The 20652-nt window shown below is 42.5% G+C and overlaps 3 protein-coding genes across 4 annotated transcripts in view; all 3 read left to right on the top strand.

Annotated features, from left to right (window-relative positions):
- frmd8 (FERM domain containing 8) overlaps positions 1 to 3577 on the top strand; it is a 15950-nt gene extending 12373 nt beyond the window's left edge. For both annotated transcript variants that reach the window (XM_008286070.1, XM_008286071.1), the window contains exon 11: positions 4 to 3577. In XM_008286070.1, the coding sequence (XP_008284292.1) occupies positions 4 to 116 (113 nt within the window). In that variant the 3' untranslated portion in view covers positions 117 to 3577. The remainder of the gene's footprint in view (positions 1 to 3) is intronic.
- Positions 3578 to 4253: 676 nt separating this feature from the next.
- vps51 (VPS51 subunit of GARP complex) lies at positions 4254 to 13347 on the top strand. The gene is made up of 11 exons (XM_008286068.1): positions 4254 to 4703; positions 6162 to 6291; positions 6678 to 6824; positions 6922 to 7141; positions 7296 to 8211; positions 8371 to 8586; positions 8740 to 8823; positions 8924 to 9058; positions 9152 to 9273; positions 10468 to 10555; positions 12271 to 13347. Exons 1-11 carry the CDS (start codon positions 4518 to 4520, stop codon positions 12529 to 12531), a joined length of 2505 nt encoding a protein of 834 aa, XP_008284290.1. The 5' UTR covers positions 4254 to 4517; the 3' UTR covers positions 12532 to 13347.
- Positions 13348 to 14980: 1633 nt separating this feature from the next.
- Positions 14981 to 20652, top strand: part of tm7sf2 (transmembrane 7 superfamily member 2) — an 18185-nt gene continuing 12513 nt past the window's right edge. Inside the window, exons 1-3 of the mRNA XM_008286067.1 lie at positions 14981 to 15057; positions 18507 to 18589; positions 19469 to 19665. Coding sequence (XP_008284289.1) covers positions 18517 to 18589; positions 19469 to 19665 — 270 coding nt within the window. The 5' untranslated portion in view covers positions 14981 to 15057; positions 18507 to 18516. The remainder of the gene's footprint in view (positions 15058 to 18506; positions 18590 to 19468; positions 19666 to 20652) is intronic.

The raw sequence follows: 20652 nt of genomic DNA, 5'->3' as shown, positions 1-20652 counted from the left end.
CAGGAAAAGAAATCAAACGCCTAAAGCCGAAAAGAGCCGCGTCCTTCTTCACCCGGCAGGCGTCGGCAACCACCTACTCCGCTGTGCAAGTGACAGAGAGCCTGGAGCAGGGTTAGACTCCCCGATCGGCTCCGGCCTGTTCACCTCGACGACCAAATCTGAACATTTTACACTGAGATCTAACGAAAAAAAGACTTGACACGAGCTTGAGACGTTTCACTGCTAATATATGAACATGTAAAGGACCAAGCGACAGGTATCAAAGTGTGAGTGTCAATATTTATCTCCTGAAGTTGTGTATATTAAGAGAGTACAGTAATGTGAAAAACAAAAATGATCTATGCTTCCAAGGTTGAACTGAAGTGGCTATTCATTCGATGGCCTTACATACAGAACACATGATGGACCTCTTTCATAATCCTGAGACAAGCCTTAGAGAACTCCTCAAACAGTGACTCCGATTCCAACTGTATGATGTTTTTTGACTTTTCTGCAGCGCTCCGACAGCAGCTTTACTGCTATCATTCAAATATGTTACACCTCGAACCAGTATAACCACTGCGTTACCTCTTTTTACTTTATCGGGGATCGAACAAAAAGACCGTTGCAATATACATCCCCCACCCCCTCCATGACACTTTGTTACTCCTCCTCGAGCTGTAAGAGTCGCCACAGACTCCTCACAGTCAGCATGACAAACACTTTCAGGGGACGATCTAAGGGCGTGTTCGCACTATTCTGCTTTTCAAACTGCCAGTGCCTTGTTCTCACGAAAGGGTGAAGCCACTTTGTAAAGTACTGGTAGAGACGCTTGGTGTTCCCCGTTACTGACCTTAAGAACATCCGTATGGGAGCGCATTGGCTTTGTTGTGGAAGTTTCTTGTAAGTAGATGTATTTAAGAGTTTGTAATATTTGCCGACATGTGTAAGACGGTTATCATGGAACGAAAGCGCGGGTGACATATCCAACTTGTTAAGAAAAAAAGTATTTTATCTACAAAAGCGGAATAGCGTGAATTTAGTCTAAAGATTTAAATGAAGAGGATTGACATTAACAGCTTCTAGTTGTAGGAGTTAGTTATGTGCTCGCGGTGTCTTTGGTATTAAAGAGTCAAATTTGAATCAAAAACTATTAAGTTCACAAAAACACATTAATGTAATAAAGCCTTTTATCGTTAGCAACTAGTTTACCATACCAGGCTGCTATTTCTGCCTGTTAGCATGTCATCATCAATGTTAAATATCCAAACCAGCACCATCAGTACAAGTGACGTCCACGCACGGGTTTGGACTCGACTATCATTCGCTCGGCCGACCGATCAAACTGATGCAATATCGTACTGTACTACTTCAACTAAACTTAGATTAAACAGATTCACACTGCAGCTTGTATGTGCAAGTTTAGACCAGCTGTTTAGAGTAACTGCTTTCCTCACGACAGCGACGACGTTGCGGTTGACTTTATTTAAAAGAAGACAGGGAACACTATCTGTGTATGCTGTTGCGACGATGCATCTGCAAAAACCGCCGTGGGTTTTAACATGGTTTGTTAAGGACTAAACCATCTAAGTAGTAATAGTACAAAGACGTGACCGTTTGTTTTTTTTTCAGCCTGTAAAGAAACATTTATCACTTTAGTTTGTCTGAAAACGTACAGCTCACCAAATCTGGGGATGCACAGTTATCCCCAGAGTGTGCTCGGTGCATCGGGCACAGACCAACTTTGGACTAGGGGTCGATTGATGTTTGTTTTGTGTTTTGAGAGCTGATAACAGTGATCAGCATTGAGAAACCAATAACTGATATGGGCAACTGATATACATTTGCCATAAAAAAAGACATATTTGGTGTCAAAATTTAGAAGAACATAAACATTTATTCTTTAAAATGCCTTCATTTATGTTTGGCTTGTATTTAATTGAAAGAGAACTTTTCAACATTTTTCCTTTAGTGTCGATTAGTTTATACTCATAATGTCCAACCAGTCAGTGCTGTGGTGGGACGTTGCTCATGGCAGGTGTATCAGAGCCAAAGTAGCACATTCTGATGACTTGATTCATTTGATTGGGAAAATCAAACTGAATGTCGGATCAGATATTCGCCCCGGCTGATAATCGGTCGACCCCTAGTTTAAACAATGCCGTTAAAATCTCAGTCTTCACACCAAACCAAGCCTATCTGACATGCTGCAGCCTGTCTAACATGAATCTACCTTAACACTACAGAGACAGATCTGCCGCCTGGCAGAATCGTCCAGATGTTTCTCTGAACTTCACCCTGATGCTGATACTTGCAGTTTCTGCCTTTCGCCATAATGTACAAACTCACCTCACCGAACTGCCGTGAAAGAAGGTCCACACCTCTATAATACCGCCTTCCACTTGAACACGTGTCCTCGTTTGAGATGTGGTCGTGTTTTCCTCCTCATTCTTCTCAGCATGCAAACCGCAGAATGTTCTTACTTTTCTACGCTTCGACCTGTATGTCAGCTACTGTCTGTAACCCTGAACCGCGAGCAGGCCGGTATATTGTTGCTAACGTACACTATGCATGTCACACTGTAGCATAGGCATTCCTACAGTCTCCACATCACGTGATGCTGCACTGTTAATACTAATACACTGTTTATAAACCTTTTACATCAGCCAGTTGTTTTGTATTGTTTGTTAGCTTTGATGAGAGAATATTTTTACCTTCATTTTCATATACTTGTCAGTGTTTGTATACAAGAATGAAGAAATATGTCTAATTTAGCATCTTTACCTTCTCAAGCAGTCACTTTGCAGGAGCTTTAAGTGCCTTTTGGTTTCTACTAAGTTGGCATCTGAATGACTGTTTTGGTGCTTGGAAACCAGGAACAGACAGTTTTGGTGTTGCTACGGTTTAACACATGGATCTTGTTTTTGTGATGTATTTGCCATGTTATTAACTACACATTGCATTTCACCCTTCCTAGCTGATGTGAGAATCTGGACGTACTGAGTGACTGATGTTGAACAGTGTATTGTGGTTTCTCTCAGTGGTCAGTCAGTCCTGCCTTTATTAAAATGTGTCTGATGTTTTTTTTGTTTTTTTTTTAATAAACAGATGCAAAGTGATGGCGTGTTTCTCAGAGAATATCTGTTAACGTCTGCAGTGTTTCCTGCAACACAACTCACATGTTATCTTCCTTTTTTCTCTGTCTTTAGCAAAATGACATACGCAAGACATTTCCTTCAGTATTTTTGCCACACGTTCTGTTCAGACACTGACAGTTGTAGATTTATTTTACAGTTAAACCAACAACTTAATTATTTGACCTGTTGTGTTGCCAAGTGTTTGTGTTGCTAGTGTGTGTGTGCAGGGATGTAAGAGTTGTGTAACTGTTTGTGCGTATTCAGAAAGCTGATTTGTGATCAGTCCTGTGGAAATTGTTTGAAATGCACATAAAACTTTTTTAGTTACCACAATTAACACAAAACTTTCAGATGTCTAAAAGCAATCACTAAATATTATTCCACTTTAACATTACTGTTAATGCTGCATACATATTTTGACTCTTTAGCCAATAAAATGAAATGGTTTTCTTAAACATTCAGCTTTCTGACCATCGTCTGTGTTTGTGTGTCTGTCTTTGTCCCCAGTAAAGACTTTCATAATAAACATTTGCACAGATATTGTCTCTGCAGTTGATTAATTCACAATCGTATACCGGATGTTCCCCCTTTAGGTTCCTTCTGCAAGCATGACGTTGCGTCATTTCCTCATTTATGTTGTGTTTGGCCTCGTTCAAGTAACTTTTGGACTCAAATCTCTATTTTTGGATTTAAACACTAACAACACTGAAGCTGCTAATTTGATGAACTGCTATGCATTGTGGCCAAATATATTCATAAAGACAAATTTGTTCAGTTTCCTTTTTCACATTTTTTTTTACTTAAGACATTAAGTGATTTCATCCATGGGGTATTTTTAAACAGCTCCTCAGCTCTGAAGAAAGATGATTTAAGTTGGTTTGCAAAATATCATTTTCCCTTTTCACGTTGTATTAGATTTAATTTATTGTTTAATTTATTTGTTCTCTCAATTTCTGTAATAGACATCGTTTTGGTTTGTACAGATAGATTTCTGCTTGTGTTTTTGTTGTAGGTAGTTCATTTTTTGCTTTTGCAATACTTCCTGTGTTTTGGCTGTTTGTATTGTAGCGTCAACATGTTATCAATAAAGTTTGTTCAAAATATCTTAGGTTACGCACACTCAGCAGCGACGCGACACCGGATAGGCTGCAAACCCGGAAGTAATACGGCTTCCAGCAAGCTGCTTGTGTGTCACAGAAATTATGATATTCTGTGATTATTTATGCTGAAACTCTTCGTTATTTAAAGCAGTCAGCTGAGCTAAACAGACATTAGTCGTTTTGGGGCACGAAGGGACCGTTTTCCGGTCGTGCTTGTTTGTTGTCGCCTGTGAGCCGGACGTCCGTCGTCTGTGTTTACCGTCGTTTCGCTTGTTCGTCTGTCAGCTGGCCGGAGTTCAGGATGGACGGTGAGGCTGACGGCTCGGTGGCGGCGTCTGAGGACCCCGGGAGGAGGCGAAGGGTGCACGGCATGCTGAAGCTGTACTACGGGCTGAACGAGGAGGGAAAGGCCCCGGAGCAGCCCGAGTCTCTGGATCCCTGCGACATCAACGGGCCGCATTTCGACCCGGAGCTCTACCTGAACAAGGTGAGAGAACACTGCTGCTGTGCTGTTTTATCATATGACTTACAGGGAGGGTTTTTGCATTGCATTAGAATCACAGACATGTAAAATTAGGCTTGTCGTTCTAACACAAAACACCACAGCATCAGTGTGCACAGTGCTATTGGCTTTAACGTAGTGAGGAGTCATGAAGATGCATGAATGAAGGCAAACATCAGAAAATGTGACAAATACATTGATATAAACCATGAATACTCTAAGATGTTGACTCCCACATTCAAAAAACGAGATGACAGTAAAGGCAACAGAGTCTGTTTGGAGAGTGACACAGTTTACATAGCAGCTCAATATGTGACTGCATGTCACAAGACAAGCTGAGGGGAAAATAATAAAAACATTACTGAATATGACAACTGTCTAGACGTAGCCTGTTATACTTATGACACACACACATCGGCTTCATTTGCTCTATTGTTTTTCGTTCTTGAATTTTCTCATCTCAGTTTTGTTTTGGGTTGCACCAGGCTTGAGGTTTTGGCAGTACCGTTAATCTGACATGCTAATAAAGCATATTGAGTTTTTAAAAATGGATTTGTGAAAGGGGATGTGGATACAGGAACATATCTAGACAGGTGTGATTCTGAAAGAAAGCAGACTTTTTGTAAATATAATTCTGTTTTCTTTACCAAACGTTGCATAAATTAGCCAGTGCTCATCCATCCAGTATCTATCCACCGCTTAATCCTCACTAGGGTCATGGGGGGCTGGAGTCTATCCCAGCTGACTCAGGGTGAAGGCAGGGGACACCCTGGACAGGTAACCAGTCTATCACAGGGCCACACTTAGAGACAGACAACCAAGCACACTCACATTCACACCTACGGACAATTTACAATCACCAATTAACCTCAATATGTTTCTGGACTGTGGGAGGAAGTCAGAGAACCCACACTGCAGACTCCATGCAGAAAGATCCCGGGTGTCCTCACCGGGATGTGAACCGGTGACCTTCTTGCTGCGAGGCAACAGTGCTAACCACCGAGCCACATTACAGCCCCGTTTTCTTTACCAAACATTGCATAAATTAGCCAGTGCTCATCCAGCTGACACTTAATCTGAGGAAACAAATGGACAGTAAACATGAAGTAACTTCAAAATATCTTCTACATAAGGGCTGAAAAATATTATTGTAACAGATATTGTGAGTCCTGACTTTGGTGGAATTAGTTTTGGATTTCCAAACAAGCCTGTTTACTTACATCTGGAGAATATGATTTGTTGGGCGTCTTTGCAGCATCACAGTGCTTCATTTATAATAGTTTGTTGTGACACATTTTGCCTTCTACAAAACATTGACAGTTTTTGTCATTTGGATGTTGTACATGGCCGTAATGCAATTTTCAGAGTATTGTAAATAATTCTTCCGTCTCACTTTATATGTACTGTTTTTGTGATTATTATGTGTTTTGTGTCCAAATACAGCTCAGAAGGGAGTGCTCTCTTGCGGAGTTGATGGACCAGGAGACCTGTATGGTGAAGCAGATCCGCTCTCTGGACAGTGACATGCAGACGCTGGTGTATGAAAACTACAACAAGTTTATTTCTGCTACAGGTAAAAGAAGCGCTGCTGTCGAAATGTCACTTTTTGTTAATTAATGCAAACCTGGGCAGTTAAAACAAGAGCTTGAGCTCAGAATGGGCCTTAATGGTGTGACTATACATGGCAGTAAGCATGACTAGTCCTCCTACATTAAAGGGAATGAGTATTTCTGACCATTTAATTATAAAAAATGTATTTTGTTCTTGTGCAAATGAAACCCTAATAAGCAAGAACTGGTTTAAAATATACTTTATTTCTGATTGCTGTCATTTTGATGCTGGTGATTTTCCTTTGGTGCTGGTTGGATGCCTAAAGTGTATTTAAGGGTTGCCAAAAAAAATCTTGAGTGCTGCTGAAAAGCCCTGGCTGAACTTTCCATCCATGCTTCCTCTTGCCAGACACCATAAGAAAGATGAAGAATGACTTCAAAAAGATGGAAGATGAAATGGATTGTCTGTCCGCTAACATGGCAGCCATCACTGACTTCAGTGCTCGGATCAGCGGCACTCTTCAAGACCAGCACACACAGATAACAAAACTGTCAGGTAAGACCAAAACTGGCAGTTTGTTTTGTTGGATCAGTTGTCAGGGACTTCATGGTGGTTATTTTCACATGTTTTGTCTTGTCATGTTCCACCCCAGGGGTTCACACTCTGTTGAGGAAGCTTCAGTTTCTGTTTGAGCTGCCTGCGAGGTTAAATAAGTGCCTGGAGCTGCAAGCCTATGCTCAGGCAGTGAGCTCCCACCGCCGTGCCCGCTGTGTGCTGCAGCAGTACAGCCACCTGCCCTCCTTCAAGGGAATTCAGGATGACTGTCATGCCATCATGGACAAGCTGGCACAGGAGCTTCGACAGAAGTTCAGGTGCAAATTTCTTAACCCATCTTCAGATTAGAGATTTGAATAAATGTGACACTAAAAAGTAATTTTTACAAGAAATGCATGGGAGAAAGAAAAGGTATTTGTCTTTTTTTTCACTATACATCTCCTCCTCCTGTCTGCTTTGTTGTGCTCATAGGGATGGTGGGTCAAGCGCCAAAGACTTATCAGAGTGTGTGGAGCTGCTTCTACAATTGGACGAGCCGGCAGAAGAGCTCTGTGATAAATTCCTGAGCCATGCACGGTCTCGCCTCGAGTCAGACCTCCAGGGCCTGGAAGCAGAGATAAGACCATATCCAGCCACGTCAACCTTGAAAGATGCATCTGCACGCAGGTCATCCTCCACTGCTGCTGTCGGATCTCCGACTGATAGCTCCCCTAAAACAAGCTCTCTTCCTTCTCCCTCCTCAAACACTGACATCCTGGAGTTCATAGACAGAGGCTGCAATGAGTTTGTGAGCAGCTTATGTTTAGTAATTACGTCCTATCAAGAACTGTTTATTAATCACGCTCAAAAAGGTGAGCTAGCATCCAAAAATATTCCTCAGATGGCGAATGGCAAGCTGCACACCTTTGTGGATGATCTTGCTGCTCGGTACTTCTCGCTTGTGGAGCGGAGGATACAGGAGGAGAAAGGCGTTGGAGATAACTCCCTCCTGGTTCGCGCACTCGACCGCTTCCACCGCAGGCTGCAGGCTGTGGCCAAGCTGCTGCCAGGCTCAGCAGTACCAAACCAAGGGACTGAGATTGTGGTACGGGCGGCGACAGAGCGGGTCAAGCAGTACCTCTGCGCTCTGCAGAGCTTCTACATGGACAGCCTGACGGACGTGAGGCAGGCCCTGGCGACACCTCGGCTCTCTGTGGCTGGTGCTTCAGTGGCTGGAGGCGGAGCTCATCTCGGGGGTCCGGCCTCTGGGAGAGACGCTCCGACCAGCCTGCCAGAGCTGCTCTCCTCCCTGTCGGCCTCGATTCTCAATCAGATTAAATCAGTGTTGGCGTCAGTGCATCTCTTCACAGCGAAGGACATTACGTTCTCCAACAAGCCGTACTTCAAGGTGAAGTTCAATCATTTTTTAATCTGCATAATTATGAGCTACAACTCCACTAGGAGCTAATAACACGAGTTTCTTTCAAATTTTCCTTTAATCTGTGACATCCTGTGTCATCACTACCCTACATTGTGACAGCTGTTTGTGTCTGTGTCCTCCTCGTAGGGGGAGTTCTGCAGCCAGGGTGTACGTGAGAGCCTGGTGGTGAGCTTTATCAAGTTCGTGTGTCAGTCTTCTCGCCAGTTTTGTGAAAGCGCAGGAGACAAAGGAGGTTCGACTCCTCCAGCCCTTCTGTTGCTGCTGTCTCGCCTCTGCTTGGACTACGAAACCTCGACCATCTCCTACATTCTGACGCTCACAGACGAGCAGTTCCTTGTGCAGGTATGACACTGTAGAAACACAGGGTCATCGGCTGTGAGAAATCCAACTGATCTGTGATGTTTTTGAACTCTTAAACGAATCCGTTTCACTCCCACAGGTAACCTCTTTCACTGCCATCTAACCACACGTCTTCTTCTTTTTGTTCTCTCTCAGCACCACAGTCCTGTAACTCCTGTCACCACTCTGTGTGCAGAAGCCAGGGAGGCAGCACAGAAACTACTCAACCATTATGTCAAGGTAGTTTTTTATCTGCAGCCTTTACAAAGCCAAGGCTGAACTAAGAGAGCCAGAAATGCAGGACGTTAACCTTTCTCTTGTTTTACTTTTGTTCATCCAGGTTCAGGGCCTGATTATCTCCCAAATGTTAAGAAAGAGCGTCGAAACACGAGACTGGGTGAACACCATCGAGCCACGAAATGTCCGTGCTGTGATGAAGCGAGTCGTAGAGGACACCACCTCGATTGATGTGCAGGTGACGCTTCGGATGACGGTTACAGTGTTATCAGGGCACATGTGTTAATTATCATGTATGAACTGTCTGTTTCTGTGACTCTACTGGCTTCAGGTGGGTCTTCTGTATGAAGAAGGTGTGAGGAAGGCGCACAGCAGTGACTCCAGCAAAAGGACTTTCTCCGTCTACAGCAGCTCCAGGCAGCAAGCTCGCTACGCTGCCAGCTACACCCCAAGGTGCAGTAGCTGACAGGGAAACAAGTTTGACAAAGCCGGGCTTTCTTTGCATTAGCTGGCTTGACACAACTTAATCAGATGGGTCTCAGTGTGTTGGTTAGCAACTGTCTTTGTCTGCCAGATTTTCTTCCTCAGGCTTTGCATGCGCTCCCACCAGAGGGGGTGTTTGGCACATCGTTTGATTCTTCTTCCACCAGAATGAACCGTTTTTGTGCCGACTACTTCAGTTAGGAAGACTTTTTTTTCTTTTTTTAAATCACTGACAAGAAAGGAGTACTTGTAGAAAATTGTCATTGGTGTAAGTTAATGTGTTTGTTTTAGCCCTCAGTGCACTCTCAATGCAGCTGTTTAATTCTAATGTGACAGCTGCAAATTAGAGTTCTGTCACTTTAAACTTTATATATTTTAACATGATGTTTATATTGAAGTGCGTTTAGGTTTGACACTGTCTCATAATGCAGGATATCGCTTAAAAGTTTGGCCAAATCAAAGAGAAATAATGTTATTGATTGAATATTCTCTGTAATATATACCAATCAAACAATCACTTTTCTAATCTGTGCTTATTCGCTGCAGTACCAGCAGTGTAAAATAGATTTGGCAGCAAGTCAGGACCAAGCAACACAATATTCATCCATTTTCTTCATCAAAAATAATTAGAGAAAGGGAGGTGCTTCTTGCACCCGATTTAAAATCCCAAACTCTGAGCATAAGCCTCCTCCAGTGAAGGTTAGCTGTGCAGCATAAGTTGCCATGGTGATCCATCTATGATGATCTAGCCAAGGAGCCCAGGAGAGCCACTTCTGTGACATTGAAAACTCTTGTTTTAGGTTCGCTCAGCATATCTCGTGAACCCGCTAACCTCACTTCATAGCACAGCCCTCAGCTGTTTCTTTTGTTTGTTGGCAGCGTTCTGGTATGTTTACACCAGTGTGTCGGTGCAAAGTAAGATGTACAGACGAGTAATTATTATTTATTGTCCCGTTGTTGAGTCATTTTTAAAAGTGCCAGGATAGAATAATGCCATAGTTCAGTGACTAAAAATATTGTGTGTGAAAGGGAAACAAACAGAAAGCTAATCTGTATGGCTGCTGTTGCTTTCATTGCAGGCGGCCTGTTTTTTTTTTTTAGGCGTCTTTAATCACACTTTAATTGTAGATTCACCGGAGCACTTTGTCTCTCGTTTACCTGCAGTGCTCCCATGGATACCAATCTGCTGAGCAACATACACAAGCTGTTTTCCGAGAGGATTGACATCTTCAGCTCAGTGGAGTTCAACAAGGTGAGTGCAGATCTTCAGGGGTCCGTTACAGAGAGCAGGTTTAACGAACTCTGACTCTTAACCATCAACTCTCAGCTGAGATGGGAAACTCTGGGATTTAATTCCAGAAGAGCTGTTCAAAGTTAGTACAGTCAACTCTGAGTATGCTTACTCTAAGTAAAGCCAGTGTGTGGGTAACAAAAAAACAGAAAAGAGCCTCATCAGTGGAGCTCTAATGCTGCCATTCATCACCATAATGGGTACATAAAGTGTGGAGCCTTCATTTTAATCCAGTGGAGTTGGAGATATAAATGCATCCCACTGCGACCCCTGAAATTTATCTTTAAAAACCCAGGAGTGGAGAAAAGAGTCAATATGTTAACTCTGGTCTATTTATTCTAATAGTTTATTCATCCTTGAATTTTCCTGGATGGATGATAGAGCTGGAATCCTGCAGTTTATTACGTTGGAGTTTAACTCTAGTTATTCAGCTGTAACCTGATGGAGACAAAATACAGATGAAACTTTAAAAACTCACCTTTAAATTACATCTAGAATCTCAGAGTCGTTTCAGCTGCACCACAGTCATCCTCATTCAGGAAGATTCACATCATCTCCAGCATGATGGGCTCACTATGAAGATAATGTCCCGACCGATCACAACACCACAAACGATTATTCATTCATTAGTGCGTCTCGAGCTTCATACAGATGTGTTTTATTTAAACAGGGACCACTACAGTAACGCTAAATGTTTCAATGCGAGGGAGCTGGTTGAAAGCCTCACAACTGCCTTCATGGAGAAGTCTGTGAAAGTTCTCAGTCATACAGGTCATGGTTGTTCTTGTAGATTAATCAACTGGACTTGCTTGAGTTCCTTGAAGACGTTCCACCTCTCATCCAAGAGGCTTCATCAGCTCTGACTGACTAGTTGATATCCTAAAGGAGCCATTCACACCTGAGTTTCGGTTTCAGTTGGGGGTTCGTTGCTCCTCCCCCTCGTTATGTGAGTCGTTAGTGCTCCCCCTGCCACAATGGGGTTCGTTAGGGTCTTTGAGTCTAGGTGTGGATGTAGGTTCATCTTCCTGAGGAGAGATCTTAGGACTGAGTTGGTAACAGGTGATGCCTCAGACCTCCACCTCTGTTGAGGGATGGTCTTTCCAGTTAGATGGCTTCTCTCACCCCTCTCTCAAACCATCTGCCCTCCCTGCAGGCCAAAATCTGTTGTCTTCAAATGAGTGTCCTTTGTCCTTGAGATGCAGGTGGACTGCTGAGTCCTGTTCTGAGGAGCTGCTCTTCTGTGCTGAGCCATGCGCTTGTGGAGCAGTTGTTTAGTCCACAGAGATGGACAATGTGTAGATGTTCTTCTGAGCAGAGGATGGATCCACAGATTGCTGTCTCTGTTTTTACATTGATAAAAAATCCTCATAAAAGAGTTCATGTTAAAGATAATCACAATACAAAGATGTGAAAGTCTACAAATTATTGACTCTGACATGTTCTTTGATATCAACTGCATGATTGAGGAAAGAAAGCGTCGTGTCAGGCAGCTCCTTCAGGCTCAACAGGAAGGAAGAGTTTAAACCTGCTGGCCACCATTTTAGCTTTAAGTTTAAACCACCTCTCTTTCTAAAAACCCCAGTTTGCCTCATCTCAGGACTACTGAGCTCAGAGATTTAACACAACCTGCTTTACACCTCTCACATTCCCACTCTCTCACCTCCACGCTGCCACAGGTCTCCGTGATGACGGGAATCATCAAAATCAGTTTAAAGACTTTCCTGGAGTGCGTCCGCCTGCGCACCTTTGGCCGTTACGGGCTGCAGCAGATCCAGGTTGACTGCCACTACCTGCAGATGTACTTATGGCGCTTCGTCTCCGACGAGAACCTCGTTCACTTCCTGCTGGATGAGATCGTGGGGAGCTCCGCCCACCGCTGCCTGGATCCGGCCCCGATGGAGCAGAGCGTGATCGAAGTCATCTGTGAAAGAGGTTGAAACTTGAAGTGCAAAACAGCAGAATTACAGAAAACACTGGAATCATGCATCCAGTCCAAACACTTTTCCTGCTACATTTACTAATGTTAAAATTCAGATTATACTGTGAAAATGTTGTACACACTCGATTAATGCTGTCGTATTTGTTGGAAATCAGCTGAACCTTAATGATTACAATTCTCATGATCTAAAATATGAAACTGCATCAACAGATATTAACTTTTGGGTTTGACACAGGAACAGCACTGTTACCGCTCCAAACATATCAGTAATTCTTCTAACTAAAAATTAAACCACAACAACACTCGGCTCTTATTCTGATAAGAAACTGAAGTCACTGACTGACGGTGAATTCACATCCCAGACCCTGTAATCAAAGCCCACATGAGCCTGAAGTTCTTTGGTTTAATATTAAAGCTGTCATTTACAAACCATAAAATCCAGCAGAATAAATCATTTTACCTGCTCTGAAAGGACAGATAGAAACACATGAATTAATCAGCAGACAAGCCGAACTGTTTTAGCACATCGTCCCCTCGAAGGAAACTTGTTGGATGTGAAAACGGAATATTAATGACTAAAGAGAAAAGCTGTGTCCTGTGGAAGTCTCATGTATTAATAAATCTTTTGAAGGGGGTCTTTTTGCTGAATAATTTGAATGTCCTCTGATTATATAATCTATATGTAACACTACCTGATTTTTGCCTTCGGTTGATTCTCGGTTTTCTGTGCTCACCTGCACGGACGCATAGTATGTTGAGGAACGGTTTAATAGTTTGTCCTAAAATAAAAGTGTATGAATGTGGGATTCAAAAAGTGTTTTCTTCTTTACATTAACTTTAATTTCAATTCAGTTTTGTTTATTTGGCACCAACACGTTATCTCAGAGCACATAGACCTCGGAGACTTTGAACCAACGATCCAAAGTTTCTGTGCAAAGGTTGAAGGCAGCCAGTAGGTTTGCTGTGTTAGCAATGCTTTAATGGGATTACATGTGTATTTTTCAGTCTCTCTATTAAGATACAAGAAAATACAGTCACAGTTTTATAAACACATAAAAACAAAAGTCCGTTTTCATTCCAACCAACCCGAGTTTAGTTTTCTTAAAGCTTTTGGTATAAATGCAAAGCTTCCTTTAGCGCTTGTCAGACGTCTTCTTTAGATCTTCCTTCTTTTTGTCCTCTGCCCAGATGATCCCATGCAGCTTCTGTAACACTCATTTATGAACTCTTCTGGTGGCCAACCCATCACTGCCCCTCGTTCATCAGCTGTTTTAAAATGATTTTTCTGCAGTAGCAAAATCAACTTCTTTCCAACCTGACATTTTTCAGAGGCGATGGCATGATGGATCTGGATGTGTTTTTCAGTGTTTCTGATCCCATCACGTTGAACAATATCCCGTCACCGCTGGCTGAACTGTTGCTCTAAACCCTGACAGACCCTCCATCATGTCTCACTGAAGGCCGCCAGCTCTCCTTCTTGTATCTCTCTCTGAGTCTTTCTCTCACATGTTGTCAACAACTGGATTTTGATCGATCACCCCACAGGACTCTTCTATTGATCTTCCTTTCAGTCTTTGTGATCTTTTGCATTACAGCCTTTTAGCGCTGTCCTTTTGAAAAGGCTACTCTATCCCTCCTGCTAAGCAGCTTCCTCGCTAGATTTTTGTCAGATTTCTCAAAGAAGAAACCCAAAGAAAGCTCAGTTTTCATGGCTTCCACTCCTTTTTTTGTCCTTTCCCTCTTTATCGTCTATAAATTTCCTCTTTCCTGAATAACACAGAGCCTAGAGTTTGTTATTTTGCTTTGAGCATGCTCATGCAAAATTATGTTTTTATGCTTGTTTAAGTGTCTAATATTCAGGATTTTGAATGGCATGATGTGCTGTCTATATTAGCAGGCTTACAACACCAAAAAATGTGGCTCACACCTCATTTGGAATCATACAACCATAACAAAAAGTAGCTCAGAACAATCAGTACGAATCGTTTGATGTATTGAATGAAACAAGATTAATGCTGAAAATCACACATTATGCGCTCAAATGTGAAGTGCAAAGGGAGTTCTCACTAAAAACCTCAAGCCTGTAGAGAGAGTTTTCTGTTTTTAATACTGAGTACATAATTCCTGTATATTTTAATTGATAAATGCAAATGTATAATCATTATAAAACAAACCTACTGGGGCTACTAGTACGACTTTTGCACATTTTATATTTTCACTGCAGCCTCAGTATTATCAGACACTTCATAAGTTCAGTATTTCCAGGTGTAAACGTACTTCAGGTGTATTTCACAAGCTCTGCCTGCCGGAGGTACAGCGGACTGTCGCCACCCGAGCAGCGCGTCTGATTGGCTGAACCCGTTTGTTCCCACCCTCTTCTGATGGCCGCTGAGGGATCTGATTGGCTGAGAGGCGATTCGTGGGGTTTGGAGGGGGCGTGTCTGCTGGAGCTGCTGCTGCTGCTGGTTGATGGACACGCAGGAGTTGATGCGCACAGTCAGGAACACTTCCACTAAATCCACCGGTAAGAACCCACACGATTACAAAACCATCTGCTCTTTACTTGCTTTATTTGCTGTATTTTTTATTTTATTTTTAAAGCCTTGACTTTCTCTCGCGTCCATGTGATCAGCAGGTAAACAGACTGAACGGCCTCATGTTTCATAATAGAAGCGTCCCTGCAGGTTGAACTTTGTCTCACTCATTTATGACATTGATCACAGGAAAAACAACACTGCTGGTGTACAGAATAACAGCTGAAGGGATTTCATTCATTCTGAAAATGTTGTTTCACCCAGAAATCAGTACTTTTTGTTGACCCTTGAACGTCTCATTGCTCATTAACTTGCTCTTGCTTCAATATGCTTCCAGTTCTGTTAATTATGTAGTGCCAGATTGTCTATTTGTGATAAACTACAGTTACAATGCCCTTAAAGTGTCTGACATAGTCTTTCAATCAGGGATGCTCTCCATCAGCATCTGTGGAAGAAGCAGAAGATCTTTAACTACCCTCTAGAGGTCTTACTAGCTCTTGGTTAGGTGTCTCACTGTCTTGTTGCAGGAAACTCAAGGAGGTCCAACAGTCACTAAACACGCCTATGGATGTCTATGCATGGTTTATAATTAGAGTTTTATATTCTACTATGTAAGATATTCGTACAAACAGGTGACAAATTATAGGAGAAACTACCATAAAGTCTGTTAGTGAGGTGTTGGGCCACCACCTGCTGCCAGAACAACTTCAGTGTGACTCTACTGGAGGGATGAACACCACTGTTCCAAAACATATTCCCTCGTTTGGTGTTTTGTCGATGGTGGTGAAAAGCGCCGTCTAACACATTGGTTTAAAATCCATCGTGGGTGTTCATTAAGGGTTGAGATGTGGTGACTGTGAGGCGTACGGGCCTCCTGTCCAATGGGTGGAGGCTTTTATTATTATTAGCAGGGACACTTTACTTTAAGGAGACAAGCGAACCCAAGCCAGGAAAGCAAAACACCTCTCGATGCAGAGCAGAGCCACAGGATGAGGGTTTTCCTTTAATTTGTCACCCAATTATGGCTGTTTGGTAAATATAGTGTCATAAAAACTGTATAGTACAAACATCTCGCCCTCAGTCGATCCAAAATGTTACTGAACCTCAAAAAATTGAGTGTTAAACAAAGGATAAGGGAGTTCCATCTCTGTAGGTAGAATACTTACAGTTGAAACCAGAAGTTTACATACGCTGTATAAAAAGACACATAACCTTTTTTTTCTCACTATCTGACATTAAATGTGACTAAACGTTTCCTGTTTTAGGTCAGTTAGGATTACCAAAATTATTTCTATTTGCTAAATGTCAGAATAATGACAGAGAATTTTTTTGGAGATTTTTTTTTTTAAATCACTTTCTTCAAAGTTAGAAGTTTACATACATCTCCTTAGTATCTGGTAGTGTTGCCTTTAAACTGTATGACTTGGGTGAAACGTTTTGTGTTTCCTTCCACAAGCTTCTCACAATAGTTTGGCGAACTCTGGCCCATTCCTCCTGACAGAACTGGTTTGTAAGCTGATTTAATGTCAGACAGGGAGGAAAATTATTTATTTTTGTCCTTTTATACAACTTCTGTTTTCAGCTGTAAGTGTGCAGAATTATTAGGGGACTTTTTTTCCCCCCAACTCCCTTGTTTAGTCAATTTTTAAAAAAAGGAAATATAACAAACACAAAATGACAACAACACTTTTCTATTTTAGAAAAGAATCAGTGACCAGTGCAGACATCCTTCCATGAATCTTTGTCAGTGTCTTGATCTTTTCATGGTGAACTTTCAGCAACCACAGCCTCCTAAATGCTGTTCAAACAGGGGTATAGCTTCCTCTTACTGTAATTGAGAGGGGCCTACAAGTTCTACCTAGCAGCTTCTATCAGTCGTCCTCCTCTGCTGCATCCAGGGTCTCTCTCATTACATCTGTCCATGAAACCTCTGAGAGAGAAAAAAAAATCCGTCTGCAGGTAAAACTCGGCTCAGTATTGATGCTTTAGCTTGAGGGTTTTATCCAGCGTGGGTCGTGGCTCGGCCCTCTTTACCTCGGCCATGTCTCTGAGTGCTTTGTGCTTCTGGACACTTCAGGCCGGTTTCAGATGGCGGCCCTTGAGGATAATGACTTCCTTGTAGCGTCACATTAATTTTTCTCAAGTCCTTTCCAGGTAATTTGCACCTTTTTCCTCTCCGTGGGTTTTTTTGTGACCCCGTTGACTCTTCACAACATAAATAGAGTTATATCTCTGTTATTGGCCCATTCGACCTGAGCTGATGAAGCCGGGGGTTTTACCGTCATGACAGTGACGTGAAGCAGCTTTGCAGTATTTTGAGCTGGAAAACTACAAGACGCACTGCAAGGACATGTTAATAAAAAATGCAAGAAGTGTTTAGAGTTGGAAAATGTGCACAGAAATAATGCGGTCAGAATACTCCTGTGTGTAATAAATGTCAGTGTGTTGTAGTTAGTTTACATCACAGCTTCAAACAAGGATCTGTAATGATTCTTATGATGTTCTGAACTCAAAGGATGCACCTGTTCATAGAAGGTCTTGATATATATTTATGCTCCTGCAGAACATATTAAGGATTATTGTCACTGTGGGATAAGATTTACTCTAGAAAATGTCTGTAAAGTAGCTCATCAGAAGGCTCTTACATCCCGATTTCTAATTTTTACAACATGCTGTTTCCATCTCAACGTTTGTTGAAGTGCAGCTCAAGGGAATCAGAAGAAATCTTTGGACTTGTTTGGTTTATCTTCACCTTACGATGTGAAGAGCTTTGAGACTTGGCGCCATATAAATAAACATGTCTGTGAAGATTCTCATTCATCCAGGTCCTGGTTGTTCTGGTAGATTAATCGTAGCAACTGCTTGAGTTCCTTGAAGACGTTCCACCTCTCATCCAAGAGGCTTCATCAGCTCTGACTGACCAGTTGGGAGTTCCAGATACTGATATCCTTAAGGAGCCGTTAACACCTGAGTCTCAAGGACAAAGGACACTCATTTGAAGACAACAGATTTTGGCCTGCAGGGAGGGCAGATGGTTTGAGAGAGGGGTGAAAGAAGCCATCTAACTGGAAAGACCATCCCTCAACAGAGGTGGAGGTCTGAGGCATCACCTGTTTACAATTCAGTCCTAAGATCTCTCCCCAGGAAGATGAAACCACATCCACAACTAGCCACAAAAGACCCTAACGAACCCCTTTGTGGCAGGGGGACCACTAATGACCCACATAATGAGGGGGCGTAGCAACAAATCCCCAGCTGAAACCAAAACTCAGGATCCTGAAGGATATAAGTATCTGGAACTCCCAACTAGTCAGTCAGAGCTGATGAAGCCTCTTGGATGAGAGGTGGAACGTCTTCAAGGAACTCAAGCAAGTCCAGTTGCTACGATTAATCTAAAATTGAATCAAACTGACTGACATCTACTCTTGTTTTTCCACAGGACAGCAAAAATGAGACCAAGCAGTCAAGCGCTCAAACACAAGCTACCACATGACACGGAGAGGGAGTTTGGAGGAACCCTGGGTGAGTCATAGCAGCAGCAGCAGCTTGGATTTTATTCAAGACGACGTTACCGTGACTGTCGCATCGTGAAGCAGAATGTGCTGTAAGCAATACAGCTCCTATTCATTCAGTCATTCCATTCATGCCGTCTGTCGCTAACACTGATTGCATTACCTTTTGTTGCCCTTCGGCTAAAAGCTGCTTTTCTATACAAACCACACTGAAGGCGATCCTCAAGAGCAGCATCTCAGTGAATAAAAGCTGATTTTATGAGTCTTAAAAGTGGTGATATTGTCAGTTATCATTTATAGTTTAGTGTAGATTTGTTGTTTTCTAAAATTGCACAAATCAGTTTGTTTAGTGGATCATAAAACATTCACCACAATAAAAAGATGTTTCTCTGGAGGTGCACATCAGCAGCTTCACGGCCTTCAGCTCCGTCAGGACTGTTCACTGCAGCTCTAATTAGGACTCATCACAGCCGCCACAGTCACACGTGTCACTGTAGAGATGAGCTGAGATCCGTCGCAGCTCCTCGGTGTGTGTGAGGGAACACACACTCGTTTCCTGCTGCGCTCCTTGAGTTGAGCATCTCCGCCGATTGGGTTTCAAGTTTTCAAATTAAAATCATGTTTTGCTTTGACGGCGACGCTCTCCGTAGACCTCATATCTGGCAACACCGAACTGAACCGCATGTTTGCGAGTGTTTTGCTACCGGATGCTTTGATTGTTCACAGCGTGTTTGCAATATTAATCTGATATAACAGACAATCTATCCAGGCAGGAGCTCCACTTCCTGGTTTCCCTCAGATGCTCTTTCGTGTATTTTTGTACCTTCGGTGCTTCTGGCTGTTGCGTCCACACACTCAGCCTGTCGTCTCACTTTTATCCGTCTCTCAGGTGCCGTATGCATCCCCGTCTTTCTCCCGCTGACGGTGCTGTTCCTGATCTGTGTGAGTCGGTCTCCTGAGGCCGGCGTGCTCCAGTGGCCCCCTCCTCTCCCGTCCAAGGACCAGCTGTGGGACCCAGTGGCCCCAACGGTCCTGCTGGGATGGATGACTCTGCACAGCCTCCTCTATTTCACGCCGTTAGGAAAGGTACGACGTATTGATGATCTGTTGGGTCTCATGTATAATTAATGCTTAACATGTTTTATTATGTTTCATCATGGCAGGCTGTAGGTCTCAATGAAAACTGATAAATAGAATTATTATAGTCTTTGACGTCTCAGTCAGTGTGATCAGATTGTGTAGCTGTTGGTGAAATTAATTAATTCAATAATAACAAATCTACAGTTACAGGATAGCTGAATGTTTCCTATTTCAGTGTTTGAAGCTCTAATACGCAACATTTCTGCATTAAAATGTCTAAAAACAACTTGATTAATATGTATGTATATTGTTTGACTTTGATTATCCTAAATTCTTTGCAGTAATGTTCAGAGCCAGAAAAATCTGTAATCATTGGGAAAGCTCCGTATAACTGTGGAGTGATTCTGAAGAAACTTTTACAATAAAAATAGTGCATACTGTTGTCAAAAGGGGGCGCTATAAACTGCATGGCTGTAGGAAACAGAGTAGAAGAAGCCCAAGAAGAAAACCAGCTGTTTTCCAGCTGCTAAAAAAAACCCAAAAAAAACAAAGAGGAAGAAGAAACACATGAAACTTTTGCCATCTATAAACTGTTTTCAAATCTGGAAACTTGTCATTATTGTTTAATGTCAGCTTGATGTTTCATGCTGTCTGGAAACAGCTCATTACTTATGTGACACAATAACGTGCATCTTTTTAACAAAGTCAAAAAAATCCTGAAGCGTGCATAGAAACCTTTTTTTGCAAAATTTGGAATGTTTCGTATTTTTACATTGACATGAACTAACATGACGCTTCAAAATGTGCATAAAAATACTTTAGAAAAAGAGGACAAGAGGGCTGCAAGGTGGAACAGTGGTTAGCACCGTTGCCTCATAGCTAGAAGGTCACCGGTTCACGTCCCGGTGAGGATGCGAACCAGCGTGGAGTCTCCATGTTCTCCCCGTGCAGCGTGGGTTCTCTCCGGGTTCTCCGGCTTCCTCCCACAGTCCA

Source organism: Stegastes partitus, unplaced genomic scaffold (assembly GCF_000690725.1).
Source record: "Stegastes partitus isolate 25-593 unplaced genomic scaffold, Stegastes_partitus-1.0.2 Scaffold430, whole genome shotgun sequence".
Lineage (NCBI taxonomy): Eukaryota > Metazoa > Chordata > Actinopteri > Pomacentridae > Stegastes > Stegastes partitus.
This window is presented reverse-complemented; position numbering and strand designations above follow the sequence as displayed.

Excerpts from the sequence above, each read along its gene's own strand:
- vps51 (XM_008286068.1), top strand. The coding sequence starts at position 4,518 with ATGGACGGTGAGGCTGACGGCTCGGTGGCGGCGTCTGAGGACCCCGGG. Across the intron at positions 8,212-8,370 it reads CCAACAAGCCGTACTTCAAG|GGGGAGTTCTGCAGCCAGGG; the intron begins GTGAAGTTCAAT and ends TCCTCCTCGTAG. Across the intron at positions 9,059-9,151 it reads CCACCTCGATTGATGTGCAG|GTGGGTCTTCTGTATGAAGA; the intron begins GTGACGCTTCGG and ends TACTGGCTTCAG.